The 12698-nt window shown below is 62.5% G+C and overlaps 1 protein-coding gene across 1 annotated transcript in view; it reads left to right on the top strand.

Annotated features, from left to right (window-relative positions):
* The first annotated feature begins 1292 nt into the window (after positions 1-1292).
* Positions 1293-12698, top strand: part of lmln (leishmanolysin-like (metallopeptidase M8 family)) — an 85683-nt gene continuing 74277 nt past the window's right edge. Inside the window, exon 1 of the mRNA XM_068035160.1 lies at positions 1293-1436. Coding sequence (XP_067891261.1) covers positions 1302-1436 — 135 coding nt within the window. The 5' untranslated portion in view covers positions 1293-1301. The remainder of the gene's footprint in view (positions 1437-12698) is intronic.

Below are 12698 nucleotides of genomic sequence, written 5' to 3' on the forward strand. Positions count from 1 at the left end.
ATTTTTCAGAAGAAATCCATTTGGCCCATCTCACCTGTGCCTTTACTCATGAGTTAAGAATACCTTGTAAGCTGATAACCCAGACCTCGACATTTACCACTCTCCATGGGAAAGCTCTTGGCAGTTCTTTAATGACAGATTATCTGTCTCTTTTCCAAGACTGGATTGTCAAATCGGCTAATAGAAGTAAAAACCTTGGAATTATTTCTGGGATGGCTCAACACTGTTAAGTAGGCTCAACAAACCTTTCTGCATGGTACTGCAAAACAAAGAACAAAGAAGAAGAACAAAGAATAGTACAGCACAGGAACAGGCCATTCGGCCCGCCAAGCCTGCGCCGATATTGATGCCTGCCTAAACTAAAACCTTCTGCACTTCCGGGGACCGTATCCCTCTATTCCCTTCCTATTCATGTATTTGTCAAGATGCCTCTTAAACATCGCTATCGTACCTGCTTCCACCACCTCCCCCGGCAGCAAGTTCCAGGCACTCACCACCTTCTGTGTAAAGAACTTGCCTCGCACATCCCGTCTAAACTTTGCCCCTCTCACCTTAAACCTAAGTCCCCTGGTAACTGACTCTTCCACCCTGGGAAAAAGCTTCTGACTATCCACTCTGTCCATGCCGCTCATAACTTTGTAAACCTCTATCATGTCGCCCCTCCACCTCCGTCGTTCCAGTGAAAACAATCCAAGTTTATCCAACCTCTCCTCATAGCTAATGCCCTCCAGACCAGCAACATCCTGGTAAACCTCTTCTGTACCCTCTCCAAAGCCTCCACGTCCTTCTGGTAGTGTGGCGACCAGAATTGCACGCAATATTCTAAGTGTGGCCTAACTAAAGTTCTGTACAGCTGCAGCATGACTTGCCAATTTTTATACTCTATGCATCCAACGATGAAGGCAAGCATGCCGTATGCCTTCTTGACTACCTTATCCACCTGCATTGCCACTTTCAGTGACCTGTGGACCTGTACGTCTAGATCTCTCTGCCTGTCAATACTCCTAAGGGTTCTGCCATTGACTGTATACTTCCCACCCACATCAGACCTTCCAAAATGCAGTATTACTAATCTGAATTATCTTGTGAGTTTTTAAAATCAGACATCACTATTACAAGTTTTGCAAATTGTTCATTGCCAGTTCTTTCTGAACATAAAATTAGTGAAAGACAGAGGGTTCTCTCAGAGACTGGCTGTCACTGAATCACCACCAACATTGCCAGCTCTCCTTCAGCATTGACTGCGCCTGCGCTAGTACGCAGTAACGTCACTGCAGCACCGATTGACGCGCCAGTGCGTAATGATGGCGACCGATTTCAATCTTTGTCGTCGAATAAGGACCTGGGCGTTTTATATTGTAATGGGGATTATTTGCACCGTTATTGAAACTAGTACCTGTTACATATGTAAACACCGCGTTCCGGACTTGCGAGAGGTGAGCAATATTTGCCGCATAATATTACCGGTTTCAGTCATTGAGCCGCTGCTCAGCGAATGTCTGTCAGTTAAAGGTACGCGAGATGGTAAACGCGACAGAGAGCGAGAGAGAGAGAGACCTTGACCCGGGCACAGAGAGCGAGAGAGAGACCCTGACCCGGGCACAGAGAGCGAGAGAGAGACCCTGACCCGGGCACAGAGAGCGAGAGAGAGACCTTGACCCGGGCACAGAGAGCGAGAGAGAGAGAGACCTTGACCCGGGCACAGAGAGCGAGAGAGAGACCCTGACCCGGGCACAGAGAGCGAGAGAGAGAGAGACCTTGACCCGGGCACAGAGAGCGAGAGAGAGACCCTGACCCGGGCACAGAGAGCGAGAGAGAGACCCTGACCCGGGCACAGAGAGCGAGAGAGAGACCTTGACCCGGGCACAGAGAGCGAGAGAGAGAGAGACCTTGACCCGGGCACAGAGAGCGAGAGAGAGACCCTGACCCGGGCACAGAGAGCGAGAGAGAGAGAGACCTTGACCCGGGCACAGAGAGCGAGAGAGAGACCCTGACCCGGGCACAGAGAGCGAGAGAGAGAGAGACCCTGACCCGGGCACAGAGAGCGAGAGAGAGACCCTGACCCGGGCACAGAGAGCGAGAGAGAGACCCTGACCCGGACACAGAGAGCGAGAGAGAGACCCTGACCCGGGCACAGAGAGCGAGAGAGAGACCCTGACCCGGGCACAGAGAGCGAGAGAGAGACCTTGACCCGGGCACAGAGAGCGAGAGAGAGAGAGACCTTGACCCGGGCACAGAGAGCGAGAGAGAGACCCTGACCCGGGCACAGAGAGCGAGAGAGAGAGAGACCCTGACCCGGGCACAGAGAGCGAGAGAGAGACCCTGACCTGGGCACAGAGAGCGAGAGAGAGAGACCTTGACCCGGGCACAGAGAGCGAGAGAGAGACCTTGACCCGGGCACAGAGAGCGAGAGAGAGACCTTGACCCGGACACAGAGAGCGAGAGAGAGACCCTGACCTGGGCACAGAGAGCGAGAGAGAGACCCTGACCCGGGCACAGAGAGCGAGAGAGAGACCTTGACCCGGGCACAGAGAGCGAGAGAGAGACCCTGACCCGGGCACAGAGAGCGAGAGAGAGACCCTGACCCGGGCACAGAGAGCGAGCGAGACCCCGACCTGGGTACAGAGAGCGAGAGAGAGAGACCGACCCTGAACCGGCATAGAGAGCGAGAGACCGACCCTGACCCGCCATAGAGAGCGAGAGAGACACCGACCCTGACCCGGCATAGAGAGCGAGAGAGAGCGAGAGACCGACCCTGACCCGCCATAGAGAGCGAGAGAGAGACCGACCCTGACCCGCCATAGAGAGCGAGAGAGAGACCGACCCTGACCCGCCATAGAGAGCGAGAGAGAGACCGACCCTGACCCGGCATAGAGAGCGAGAGAGAGCGAGAGACCGACCCTGACCCGCCATGGAGAGCGAGAGAGAGACCGACCCTGACCCGGCACAGAGAGCGAGAGAGAGACCGACCCTGACCCGGCACAGAGAGCGAGAGAGAGACCGACCCTGACCCGGCACAGAGAGCGAGAGAGAGACCGACCCTGACCCGGCACAGAGAGCGAGAGAGAGACCGACCCTGACCCGGCACAGAGAGCGAGAGAGAGACCGACCCTGACCCGGCACAGAGAGCGAGAGAGAGACCGACCCTGACCCGGCACAGAGAGCGAGAGAGAGACCGACCCTGACCCGGCACAGAGAGCGAGAGAGAGACCGACCCTGACCCGGCACAGAGAGCGAGAGAGAGACCGACCCTGACCCGGCACAGAGAGCGAGAGAGAGACCGACCCTGACCCGGCACAGAGAGCGAGAGAGAGACCGACCCTGACCCGGCACAGAGAGCGAGAGAGAGACCGACCCTGACCCGGCACAGAGAGCGAGAGAGAGACCGACCCTGACCCGGCACAGAGAGCGAGAGAGAGACCGACCCTGACCCGGCACAGAGAGCGAGAGAGAGACCGACCCTGACCCGGCACAGAGAGCGAGAGAGAGACCGACCCTGACCCGGCACAGAGAGCGAGAGAGAGACCGACCCTGACCCGGCACAGAGAGCGAGAGAGAGACCGACCCTGACCCGGCACAGAGAGCGAGAGAGAGACCGACCCTGACCCGGCACAGAGAGCGAGAGAGAGACCGACCCTGACCCGGCACAGAGAGCGAGAGAGAGACCGACCCTGACCCGGCACAGAGAGCGAGAGAGAGACCGACCCTGACCCGGCACAGAGAGCGAGAGAGAGACCGACCCTGACCCGGCACAGAGAGCGAGAGAGAGACCGACCCTGACCCGGCACAGAGAGCGAGAGAGAGACCGACCCTGACCCGGCACAGAGAGCGAGAGAGAGACCGACCCTGACCCGGCACAGAGAGCGAGAGAGAGACCGACCCTGACCCGGCACAGAGAGCGAGAGAGAGACCGACCCTGACCCGGCACAGAGAGCGAGAGAGAGACCGACCCTGACCCGGCACAGAGAGCGAGAGAGAGACCGACCCTGACCCGGCACAGAGAGCGAGAGAGAGACCGACCCTGACCCGGCACAGAGAGCGAGAGAGAGACCGACCCTGACCCGGCACAGAGAGCGAGAGAGAGACCGACCCTGACCCGGGCACAGAGAGCGAGAGAGAGAGAGACCCTGACCCGGGCACAGACAGCGAGAGAGAGACCCTGACCTGGGCACAGAGAGCGAGCGAGAGAGAGACCCTGACCCGGGCACAGAGAGCGAGAGAGAGACCCTGACCCGGGCACAGAGAGCGAGAGAGAGACCCTGACCCGGGCACAGAGAGCGAGAGAGAGAGAGACCTTGACCCGGGCACAGAGAGCGAGAGAGAGACCCTGACCCGGGCACAGAGAGCGAGAGAGAGACCCTGACCCGGACACAGGGAGCGAGAGAGAGACCCTGACCCGGGCACAGAGAGCGAGAGAGAGACCCTGACCCGGGCACAGAGAGCGAGAGAGAGACCCTGACCCGGGCACAGAGAGCGAGAGAGAGACCCTGACCCGGGCACAGAGAGCGAGAGAGAGACCCTGACCCGGGCACAGAGAGCGAGAGAGAGACCCTGACCCGGGCACAGAGAGCGAGCGAGACCCCGACCTGGGTACAGAGAGCGCGAGAGAGAGACCGACCCTGACCCGGCATAGAGAGCGAGAGAGAGCGAGAGACCGACCCTGACCCGCCATAGAGAGCGAGAGAGAGACCGACCCTGACCCGGCATTGAGAGCGAGAGAGAGCGAGAGACCGACCCTGACCCGCCATAGAGAGCGAGAGAGAGACCGACCCTGACCCGCCATAGAGAGCGAGAGAGAGACCGACCCTGACCCGGCATAGAGAGCGAGAGAGAGCGAGAGACCGACCCTGACCCGCCATGGAGAGCGAGGGAGAGACCGACCCTGAACCGGCATAGAGAGCGAGAGAGAGCGAGAGACCGACCCTGACCCGCCATAGAGAGCGAGAGAGAGCGAGAGACCGACCCTGACCCGCCATAGAGAGCGAGAGAGAGACCGACCCTGACCCGGCATAGAGAGCGAGAGAGAGCGAGAGACCGACCCTGACCCGCCATAGAGAGCGAGAGAGAGACCGACCCTGACCCGCCATAGAGAGCGAGAGAGAGACCGACCCTGACCCGGCACGGAGAGCGAGAGAGAGACCGACCCTGACCCGGCACGGAGAGCGAGTGAGAGACCGACCCTGACCCGGCACAGAGAGCGAGAGAGAGACCGACCCTGACCCGGCACAGAGAGCGAGAGAGAGACCGACCCTGACCCGGCACAGAGAGCGAGAGAGAGACCGACCCTGACCCGGCACAGAGAGCGAGAGAGAGACCGACCCTGACCCGGCACAGAGAGCGAGAGAGAGACCGACCCTGACCCGGCACAGAGAGCGAGAGAGAGACCGACCCTGACCCGGCACAGAGAGCGAGAGAGAGACAGACCCTGACCCGGCACAGAGAGCGAGAGAGAGACCGACCCTGACCCGGCACAGAGAGCGAGAGAGAGACCGACCCTGACCCGGCACAGAGAGCGAGAGAGAGACCGACCCTGACCCGGCACAGAGAGCGAGAGAGAGACCGACCCTGACCCGGCACAGAGAGCGAGAGAGAGACCGACCCTGACCCGGCACAGAGAGCGAGAGAGAGACCGACCCTGACCCGGCACAGAGAGCGAGAGAGAGACCGACCCTGACCCGGCACAGAGAGCGAGAGACCGACCGACCCTGACCCGGCATAGAGAGCGAGAGCGAGAGAGAGAGAGAGAGACCGACCCTGACCCGGCATAGAGAGCGAGAGAGAGAGAGAGAGGGACCGACCCTGACTCTGCATAGAGAGCGAGAGAGAGCGAGAGACCGACCGACCCTGACCCGGCCGAGAGAGCGAGAGAGAGACCGACCCTGACCCGGCATAGAGAGCGAGAGAGAGACCGGCCCTGACCCGGCATAGAGAGCGAGAGAGAGACCGGCCCTGACCCGGCATAGAGAGCGAGAGAGAGACCGGCCCTGACCCGGCAGAGAGAGCGAGAGAGAGACCAACCCTGACCCGGCAGAGAGAGCGAGAGAGAGACCGACCCTGACCCGGCATAGAGAGAGAGAGAGAGAGAGACCGACCCTGACCCGGCATAGAGAGCGAGAGAGAGAGAGAGAGAGGGACCGACCCTGACCCGGCATAGAGAGCGAGAGAGAGACCGACCCTGACCCGGCATAGAGAGCGAGAGACCGACCCTGACCCGGCCGAGAGAGCGAGAGACCGACCCTGACCCGGCATAGAGAGCGAGAGAGAGACCGACCCTGACCCGGCATAGAGAGCGAGAGAGAGACCGACCCTGACCCGGCATAGAGAGCGAGAGAGAGACCGACCCTGACCCGGCATAGAGAGCGAGAGAGAGACCGACCCTGACCCGGCATAGAGAGCGAGAGGGAGACCGACCCTGACCCGGCATAGAGAGCGAGAGAGAGACCGACCCTGACCCGGCATCGAGAGCGAGAGAGAGACCGACCCTGACCCGGCATAGAGAGCGAGAGAGAGACCGACCCTGACCCGCCATAGAGAGCGAGAGAGACACCGACCCTGACCCGGCATAGAGAGCGAGAGAGAGACCGACCCTGACCCGGCATAGAGAGCGAGAGAGAGACCGACCCTGACCCGGCATAGAGAGCGAGAGAGAGACCCACCCTGACCCGGCATAGAGAGCGAGAGAGAGACCGACCCTGACCCGGCATAGAGAGCGAGTGAGAGACCGACCCTGACCCGGCATAGAGAGCGAGAGAGAGACCGACCCTGACCCGGCATAGAGAGCGAGAGAGAGACCCACCCTGACCCGGCATAGAGAGCGAGAGAGAGACCGACCCTGACCCGGCATAGAGAGCGAGAGAGAGACCGACCCTGACCCGGCATAGAGAGCGAGAGAGAGACCGACCCTGACCCGGCATAGAGAACGAGAGAGAGACCGACCCTGACCCGGCATAGAGAGCGAGAGAGAGACCGACCCTGACCCGGCATAGAGAGCGAGAGAGAGACCGACCCTGACCCGGCATAGAGAACGAGAGAGAGACCGACCCTGACCCGGCATAGAGAGCGAGAGAGAGACCGACCCTGACCCGGCATAGAGAGCGAGAGAGAGACCGACCCTGACCCGGCATAGAGAGCGAGAGAGAGACCGACCCTGACCCGGCATAGAGAGCGAGAGAGAGACCGACCCTGACCCGGCATAGAGAGCGAGAGAGAGACCGACCCTGACCCGGCATAGAGAGCGAGAGAGAGACCGACCCTGACCCGGCATAGAGAGCGAGAGAGAGACCGACCCTGACCCGGCATAGAGAGCGAGAGAGAGACCGACCCTGACCCGGCATAGAGAGCGAGAGAGAGACCGACCCTGACCCGGCATAGAGAGCGAGAGAGAGACCGACCCTGACCCGGCATAGAGAGCGAGAGAGAGACCGACCCTGACCCGGCATAGAGAGCGAGAGAGAGACCGACCCTGACCCGGCATAGAGAGCGAGAGAGAGACCGACCCTGACCCGGCATAGAGAGCGAGAGACCGACCCTGACCCGGCATAGAGAGCGAGAGACCGACCCTGACCCGGCATAGAGAGCGAGAGACCGACCCTGACCCGGGCGCAGAGAGCGAGAGAGAGACCCTGACCTGGGCGCAGAGAGCGAGAGAGAGACCCTGACCCGGGCGCAGAGAGCGAGAGAGAGACCCTGACCCGGGCGCAGAGAGCGAGAGAGAGACCCTGACCCGGGCGCAGAGAGCGAGTGAGAGACCCTGACCCGGGCGCAGAGAGCGAGAGAGAGACCCTGACCCGGGCGCAGAGAGCGAGAGAGAGACCCTGACCCGGGCGCAGAGAGCGAGAGAGAGACCCTGACCCGGGCGCAGAGAGCGAGAGAGAGACCCTGACCCGGGCGCAGAGAGCGAGAGACCGACCCTGACCCGCCATAGAGAGCGAGAGAGAGCGAGAGACCGACCCTGACCCGCCATAGAGAGCGAGAGAGAGACCGACCCTGACCCGGCATAGAGAGCGAGAGAGAGCGAGAGACCGACCCTGACCCGCCATAGAGAGCGAGAGAGAGACCGACCCTGACCCGCCATAGAGAGCGAGAGAGAGACCGACCCTGACCCGGCACGGAGAGCGAGAGAGAGACCGACCCTGACCCGGCACGGAGAGCGAGTGAGAGACCGACCCTGACCCGGCACGGAGAGCGAGAGAGAGACCGACCCTGACCCGGCACAGAGAGCGAGAGAGAGACCGACCCTGACCCGGCACAGAGAGCGAGAGAGAGACCGACCCTGACCCGGCACAGAGAGCGAGAGAGAGACCGACCCTGACCCGGCACAGAGAGCGAGAGAGAGACCGACCCTGACCCGGCACAGAGAGCGAGAGAGAGACCGACCCTGACCCGGCACAGAGAGCGAGAGAGAGACAGACCCTGACCCGGCACAGAGAGCGAGAGAGAGACCGACCCTGACCCGGCACAGAGAGCGAGAGAGAGACCGACCCTGACCCGGCACAGAGAGCGAGAGAGAGACCGACCCTGACCCGGCACAGAGAGCGAGAGAGAGACCGACCCTGACCCGGCACAGAGAGCGAGAGAGAGACCGACCCTGACCCGGCACAGAGAGCGAGAGAGAGACCGACCCTGACCCGGCACAGAGAGCGAGAGAGAGACCGACCCTGACCCGGCACAGAGAGCGAGAGACCGACCGACCCTGACCCGGCATAGAGAGCGAGAGCGAGAGAGAGAGAGAGAGACCGACCCTGACCCGGCATAGAGAGCGAGAGAGAGAGAGAGAGGGACCGACCCTGACTCTGCATAGAGAGCGAGAGAGAGCGAGAGACCGACCGACCCTGACCCGGCCGAGAGAGCGAGAGAGAGACCGACCCTGACCCGGCATAGAGAGCGAGAGAGAGACCGGCCCTGACCCGGCATAGAGAGCGAGAGAGAGACCGGCCCTGACCCGGCATAGAGAGCGAGAGAGAGACCGGCCCTGACCCGGCAGAGAGAGCGAGAGAGAGACCAACCCTGACCCGGCAGAGAGAGCGAGAGAGAGACCGACCCTGACCCGGCATAGAGAGAGAGAGAGAGAGAGACCGACCCTGACCCGGCATAGAGAGCGAGAGAGAGAGAGAGAGAGGGACCGACCCTGACCCGGCATAGAGAGCGAGAGAGAGACCGACCCTGACCCGGCATAGAGAGCGAGAGACCGACCCTGACCCGGCCGAGAGAGCGAGAGACCGACCCTGACCCGGCATAGAGAGCGAGAGAGAGACCGACCCTGACCCGGCATAGAGAGCGAGAGAGAGACCGACCCTGACCCGGCATAGAGAGCGAGAGAGAGACCGACCCTGACCCGGCATAGAGAGCGAGAGAGAGACCGACCCTGACCCGGCATAGAGAGCGAGAGGGAGACCGACCCTGACCCGGCATAGAGAGCGAGAGAGAGACCGACCCTGACCCGGCATCGAGAGCGAGAGAGAGACCGACCCTGACCCGGCATCGAGAGCGAGAGAGAGACCGACCCTGACCCGGCATAGAGAGCGAGAGAGAGACCGACCCTGACCCGGCATAGAGAGCGAGAGAGAGACCGACCCTGACCCGGCATAGAGAGCGAGAGAGAGACCGACCCTGACCCGGCATAGAGAGCGAGAGAGAGACCGACCCTGACCCGGCATAGAGAGCGAGAGAGAGACCGACCCTGACCCGGCATAGAGAGCGAGTGAGAGACCGACCCTGACCCGGCATAGAGAGCGAGAGAGAGACCGACCCTGACCCGGCATAGAGAGCGAGAGAGAGACCCACCCTGACCCGGCATAGAGAGCGAGAGAGACACCGACCCTGACCCGGCATAGAGAGCGAGAGAGAGACCGACCCTGACCCGGCATAGAGAGCGAGAGAGAGACCGACCCTGACCCGGCATAGAGAACGAGAGAGAGACCGACCCTGACCCGGCATAGAGAGCGAGAGAGAGACCGACCCTGACCCGGCATAGAGAGCGAGAGAGAGACCGACCCTGACCCGGCATAGAGAGCGAGAGAGAGACCGACCCTGACCCGGCATAGAGAGCGAGAGAGAGACCGACCCTGACCCGGCATAGAGAGCGAGAGAGAGACCGACCCTGACCCGGCATAGAGAGCGAGAGAGAGACCGACCCTGACCCGGCATAGAGAGCGAGAGAGAGACCGACCCTGACCCGGCATAGAGAGCGAGAGAGAGACCGACCCTGACCCGGCATAGAGAGCGAGAGAGAGACCGACCCTGACCCGGCATAGAGAGCGAGAGAGAGACCGACCCTGACCCGGCATAGAGAGCGAGAGAGAGACCGACCCTGACCCGGCATAGAGAGCGAGAGAGAGACCGACCCTGACCCGGCATAGAGAGCGAGAGAGAGACCGACCCTGACCCGGCATAGAGAGCGAGAGAGAGACCGACCCTGACCCGGCATAGAGAGCGAGAGAGAGACCGACCCTGACCCGGCATAGAGAGCGAGAGAGAGACCGACCCTGACCCGGCATAGAGAGCGAGAGAGAGACCGACCCTGACCCGGCATAGAGAGCGAGAGAGAGACCGACCCTGACCCGGCATAGAGAGCGAGAGAGAGACCGACCCTGACCCGGCATAGAGAGCGAGAGAGAGACCGACCCTGACCCGGCATAGAGAGCGAGAGACCGACCCTGACCCGGCATAGAGAGCGAGAGACCGACCCTGACCCGGCGTAGAGAGCGAGAGACCGACCCTGACCCGGGCGCAGAGAGCGAGAGAGAGACCCTGACCTGGGCGCAGAGAGCGAGAGAGAGACCCTGACCCGGGCGCAGAGAGCGAGAGAGAGACCCTGACCCGGGCGCAGAGAGCGAGAGAGAGACCCTGACCCGGGCGCAGAGAGCGAGTGAGAGACCCTGACCCGGGCGCAGAGAGCGAGAGAGAGACCCTGACCCGGGCGCAGAGAGCGAGAGAGAGACCCTGACCCGGGCGCAGAGAGCGAGAGAGAGACCCTGACCCGGGCGCAGAGAGCGAGAGAGAGACCCTGACCCGGGCGCAGAGAGCGAGAGAGAGACCCTGACCCGGGCGCAGAGAGCGAGAGAGAGACCCTGACCCGGGCGCAGAGAGCGAGAGAGAGACCCTGACCCGGGCGCAGAGAGCGAGAGAGAGACCCTGACCCGGGCGCAGAGAGCGAGAGAGAGACCCTGACCCGGGCGCAGAGAGCGAGAGAGAGACCCTGACCCGGGCGCAGAGAGCGAGAGAGAGACCCTGACCCGGGCGCAGAGAGCGAGAGAGAGACCCTGACCCGGGCGCAGAGAGCGAGAGAGAGACCCTGACCCGGGCGCAGAGAGCGAGAGAGAGACCCTGACCCGGGCGCAGAGAGCGAGAGAGAGACCCTGACCCGGGCGCAGAGAGCGAGAGAGAGACCCTGACCCGGGCGCAGAGAGCGAGAGAGAGACCCTGACCCGGGCGCAGAGAGCGAGAGAGAGACCCTGACCCGGGCGCAGAGAGCGAGAGAGAGACCCTGACCCGGGCGCAGAGAGCGAGAGAGAGACCCTGACCCGGGCGCAGAGAGCGAGAGAGAGACCCTGACCCGGGCGCAGAGAGCGAGAGAGAGACCCTGACCCGGGCGCAGAGAGCGAGAGAGAGACCCTGACCCGGGCGCAGAGAGCGAGAGAGAGACCCTGACCCGGGCGCAGAGAGCGAGAGAGAGACCCTGACCCGGGCGCAGAGAGCGAGAGAGAGACCCTGACCCGGGCGCAGAGAGCGAGAGAGAGACCCTGACCCGGGCGCAGAGAGCGAGAGAGAGACCCTGACCCGGGCGCAGAGAGCGAGAGAGAGACCCTGACCCGGGCGCAGAGAGCGAGAGAGAGACCCTGACCCGGGCGCAGAGAGCGAGAGAGAGACCCTGACCCGGGCACAGAGAGCGAGCGAGAGAGAGACCCTGACCCGGGCACAGAGAGCGAGCGAGAGAGAGACCCTGACCCGGGCACAGAGAGCGAGCGAGAGAGAGACCCTGACCCGGGCACAGAGTGCGAGCGAGAGAGAGACCCTGACCCGGGCACAGAGAGCGAGCGAGAGAGAGACCCTGACCCGGGCACAGAGAGCGAGCGAGAGAGAGACCCTGACCCGGGCACAGAGAGCGAGCGAGAGAGAGACCCTGACCCGGGCACAGAGAGCGAGCAAGAGAGAGACCCTGACCCGGGCACAGAGAGCGAGAGAGAGACCGACCCTGACCCGGGCACAGAGAGAGTGCGAGAGAGAGACCGACCCTGACCCGGGCACAGAGATAGAGCGAGAGAGAGACCCTGACCCGGGCACAGAGAGCGAGAGAGAGACCCTGACCCGGGCACAGAGAGCGAGAGAGAGACCCTGACCCGGGCACAGAGAGCGAGCGAGAGAGAGACCCTGACCCGGGCACAGAGAGCGAGCGAGAGAGAGACCCTGACCCGGGCACAGAGAGCGAGCGAGAGAGAGACCCTGACCCGGGCACAGAGAGCGAGCAAGAGAGAGACCCTGACCCGGGCACAGAGAGCGAGAGAGAGACCGACCCTGACCCGGGCACAGAGAGAGTGCGAGAGAGAGACCGACCCTGACCCGGGCACAGAGATAGAGCGAGAGAGAGACCCTGACCCGGGCACAGAGAGCGAGAGAGAGACCCTGACCCGGGCACAGAGAGCGAGAGAGAGACCCTGACCCGGGCACAGAGAGCGAGAGAGAGACCCTGACCCGGGCAC

Source organism: Heterodontus francisci, chromosome 7 (genome assembly GCF_036365525.1).
Source record: "Heterodontus francisci isolate sHetFra1 chromosome 7, sHetFra1.hap1, whole genome shotgun sequence".
In the NCBI taxonomy this organism is placed as follows: Eukaryota; Metazoa; Chordata; class Chondrichthyes; order Heterodontiformes; family Heterodontidae; genus Heterodontus; species Heterodontus francisci.